Source organism: Octopus bimaculoides, chromosome 2 (assembly GCF_001194135.2).
Source record: "Octopus bimaculoides isolate UCB-OBI-ISO-001 chromosome 2, ASM119413v2, whole genome shotgun sequence".
In the NCBI taxonomy this organism is placed as follows: Eukaryota; Metazoa; Mollusca; class Cephalopoda; order Octopoda; family Octopodidae; genus Octopus; species Octopus bimaculoides.
Window position 1 is genome coordinate 68,595,783 of NC_068982.1, and position 4,404 is coordinate 68,600,186.

General features: G+C 37.6%; 1 protein-coding gene across 1 annotated transcript in view; it reads right to left on the minus strand.

Annotated features, from left to right (window-relative positions):
• Window positions 1–4,404, minus strand: part of LOC106879520 (uncharacterized) — a 50,055-nt gene that overhangs the window by 13,348 nt on the left and 32,303 nt on the right. Inside the window, exon 20 of the mRNA XM_014929142.2 lies at window positions 2,076–2,222. Within this exon, the coding sequence (XP_014784628.1) occupies window positions 2,076–2,222 (147 nt within the window). The remainder of the gene's footprint in view (window positions 1–2,075; window positions 2,223–4,404) is intronic.

The following is a 4,404-nucleotide window of genomic DNA, read 5'->3' on the forward strand; positions in this document are numbered from 1 at the left end:
AATTATTACATTTATTGTTCAATTACATACAAAGAACGCACTCACCCAATGTTCGTTATGAATAAACAAAAGTCATGTCCGCCATATATATATCAATGACCTTTTACTACGACAGTCCCACAAGACAACAACAATGAAACAATGAACTCAGACGAACCACATGACACACGGAACGTCAGACGAATTACATATCTAACAGTCCATATAACACTGCTTGCAGTAGATCTCCTTTGTTATCATTAGGTTTGGGTTTAAAAGTTCAAAGTAGACTAAACCTTTCATATCCCACCAAACAGATAACAACACCTTATGTAGGTGAAGACCTTCTTTAGCCTGGGGTGCTGGTGTTTCTCCTTTCCTTATCCAATGTCTTTGGCATTTGACATTTTTATAGAGAACCCATTTCTCGTCACCAGTCACTATTCAGTCCAAAAAAAGGTTCATTCATGAAATCTGACATCAAAGAAGAGCACACATTCATTCACTCTCTGCACACAATTAGACTCAGAAAGTTTGTGAGAAACCCATTCACCCAAATTACTGACTCTTTTGACAGCACACAGGTGTCGATGAATGGTTGAATGACCAAATCCAAGCTTCTCTGCCAGTTCTTTAACAGTTACGATGGGATTTTGTTCCACCTGGGTTTGCAGGAGACCCATGTCAAGCTCTACAGATCTACCAGGACAAGACTCATCTTCTCAGCTGTAGTTTCCGGCTCAGAATTTCTGGAACCGCCGTTGACACTGGCTTACACTTATTGTCCAATCCCCATATTCGTTCCAGTGCTTTACATTCTGAGTACAAATGCTGCCATTGGCCTGTTTAACTCCACCACTTGGCACCTTTGATGCCTTTAGAAGAGTTTGTTCTGTTGTGAGCTTTCAGACCAGATTTCCTTGCACTTTCTGTTGCATTGTTGCCTTTATTGAACTCATAAAGCAAAATATGCCGAATATGCTACTTTTGTCATTTCCATCATAGCTTTGAAAAAATTACTGTTAAAATCGAACTGCACTCTTCAAAACTAGCACTAAGAATAAATACAAGGTAAAATTACTACCTGCTTTTATAGCAAGTTGATGCAAGTAGTTTATCCCGTCCCCCTCCAACTTTTAGTTCTGCAATTGAAAAAGAACGCATTATATGTGGAATGAGCCAATACCAGGCTTAAAATTAAAATAAGTACCGGAGGAGGGTCATTCAACTAAAATACTTCAAGGCAGTGCCCCAGCATGGGTGCAGTCTGATGACTGAAACAATTACAAGATATGTATTGAGAGGCAAGGTTCTGGATATCGGTTGAATATCGCCTTTCTCCCATTGTTTTCTTATTCTTCGTGTTGCCAAGGCTCCAGTAGTCGAGTAAAGAAGTATTAGGCAAAACGCAGGTTCTCCATTAGTTTTTATTTACAATATATACACAGGTGTGGTATGTTGCTCTTTTGCAGCCATCTCATGCGGTATGAATTCATCATTCTCCATTACATGGGCTATTGCCTCAGGAGATGCGACAAGCGGACTAGCCTAGAGGTTTAGCCAGTGAAGTGTGCTCTGCTGGCGGTTGCAGCGGGAAAAGTGAGATCGAACCTCGAGGTTTCTTTCCTTTTAAAGTTTTGCCATCACAAGCCTCGTTGTGAGCTCGCGCATGGCAAATGGATGCAGGTGAGGTCTCGTTCCAGTCTCGGAGATGGCAATGGCTGCCGCAAGATCTCATTCAATATGGCACTGACTGCTTGTGCCGCTACAGATACATACAACAGGTTTTGATCAGCCTGGGATATAGTTGAAGATGGCAGCACAAAGTACTGTGCAGAAGGGCTGAAACCAAAACCAGGTGGTTGTAATGCAAAGTTCTTATCCATACAGCCATGTCTGAGTCTATGGATATGATCTGTTCCTTTTCTTTTCTTTTTTTTTTATTTTGACTTCAATATAAGAGATGTAGCAAAGTTAACAGGATTTGAATTCACAAATTATTAGTCCTATATATAAACTACTGTTACAAACTGATCCATCCTTCCTACTTTTACGCACACAAGGTTTCTCAACACTGATAATAACTAGAAACTTACATGGAATAAAGGTTAAGTTCAATATCTTTGTTCTCAAGGGACAGTTGTTCAGGAGTCGTTCCATTCTGTAATTGGTGGTAAGTATCATCCAGTCTTTTGCAGGTTTCAATTAGTTTAACTTTCTCAGCAGTAAACTGAGTGCATTTCCTGTAAAGAGAACCAGCCAGCATCAATAAATTAAAAGCAATCAATAATTCATAATTAAACCATGTCACATTAAATAGTTTTGTTAAATCCAAATAGAATAACAGCAAGGTTTCTTTTGACAAAACTGAAACTGAGCAAATCTAGCGTACTGGATTTGGGACTCATTCTCCCATATTTAACCTTTTTGACATGTTGGGATTCACTACAACTATAGTCACCATCACCAGCAGCATTAAGAAAATATCTCTTAAGAGTTTCGTTAACCTTAAAAATTAGTAAATAAGATATCTGGAGCATTCAGAGATGTATAGTTTCTTATATTTTATATAAAAGAGTGAACTAAATGCCTGGGATTATTTTTCTTGTAGAAGCAACAATGATGTTGTTAAGTAGCCACAATCAGTTCTATATATAAATCTATATTGCTGTTCAATCCGTTGAAGCAGCCCACAGTTCTTGACTTCCAGATACGTAAATATCAGGTGCCCAAGATCAGTGGAGTTAGTTACATTCATTGCATGATTGTTATTTAAGCTACAGGTATATCATCTTAATATTTCAGATTTATGCGTATACAGACACAGCTGAGTGATTAAGAAATTTGTTTCACGATCATGAGGTCCTAGATTCAATCCCACTGCATGGTATCTTGGGCAAGTATCTTTACCATGACCTCAGGTAGTGAAATTGGGAAGCCAGAAACTGCATGTAAGCTCATGAGATAGATTGCATCTGCAGTTTAAAAGTCCAGCCTTGTCATATCACACTGACTTAGCTTAGGAATTATGTCATATGTCTGTGGTATACTCATTCACTTACATGTTGATTTGACAAATTTAACATTCAGTTAAGCAAACAACTGAATGCTCATCCTTAAAACCAATGGAGGAAATAATCTATCATCTTTATGATAGACTTGTTCTTACAATTATTACTTTAAAGATAGTATAGGGGTCTATGTAGAGATTTTTACTGCAACAACATACAGGTTGATTAACTACATAAACAGTTCCTCTCACTGGCTGCTGGTCTGAGAAAGAGAGGGTTAGGTTTTTTTTTAAAGTCATTGTCCATGACTCTTTACAGATGATCCTGACACTAGTGAGGAGAAAGTTATCCTTAAACAAGAGACCTGGTCTGAAAGCTCGCAACAGAGTAGACTCTTTTAAAGACATCAAAGGTGCCAAGTGGTGGAGTTAAACTGACCAATGGCAGCATTTGAACTCAAAATGCAAAGCAATGGAACAAATACTGCAAGGCATCCAGTCCAACATTCTTATTGTCCCATCAATCCACCATCCAGGATTAATACCTATTTTTTCTTTTTTTTTAATCTCCTCTGAAAAGATGAAAGGTAAAGTAGACCTTGATGTGATTTGAACATAGCATATATTCAAAACAAATACCACAAGGCATCCTACTTGATATAATAACTTCAATTCATTGCCCTAATTAACAGCTTTGTATTTCTACTCTAATTTTGGTATGGTCTTAAAGCATTTTGTAGAATTGTATGAGAATTGTATGCATTTGGGGAGCAACAAGTCTGTCATCAGTAATCAATTGGCTGTACAGAAATCATAATTGCTGATTCAGTTTCTGACAATAAATAATCAAATCAAACATCTTTTGTATATATGACTATCATTTCCTCAAACAAACACAAACCCTATTCTTTTACAGCACAAACTCCAAGTCCACTTGTTGGTTCTGCTACAATAACTATAAAAAAAACCTTGAAATATATTAACCCTTTCGTTACTAACCCGGCCATAGCCAGCCGAAAAATTTTTTGGTTCATAAGACTAACCTGGCCGTAGCCGGCCGAACATACCCATTGTTATTTAAATGTATATTTGAACCCAAATCTCGTTAGTACATTCGTTAAAACACCTGATTTCACTTTGCAAACAGTTGAGTTATTGTCTCCGACATTGTTTGGCGTGATATTTGAACTCAGTGAATTTTGGAAGATTTTTTTGCACATTTTTTGCGGCGTTAATTTTTTTAAACTTTGAAGATGGAGAGGAGTTTCATGCTATCAAGCAGTGATTCCAAATTTGAAGGTTTTTCAACAGAAGATATGGAGATATCGAAGAAAAGAATGAATGAGCTACAAAAGCACGTGGTGAACGATAATGAATCGGATATTTCTGTATCCGAAACTGAAAGCAGCGACGGC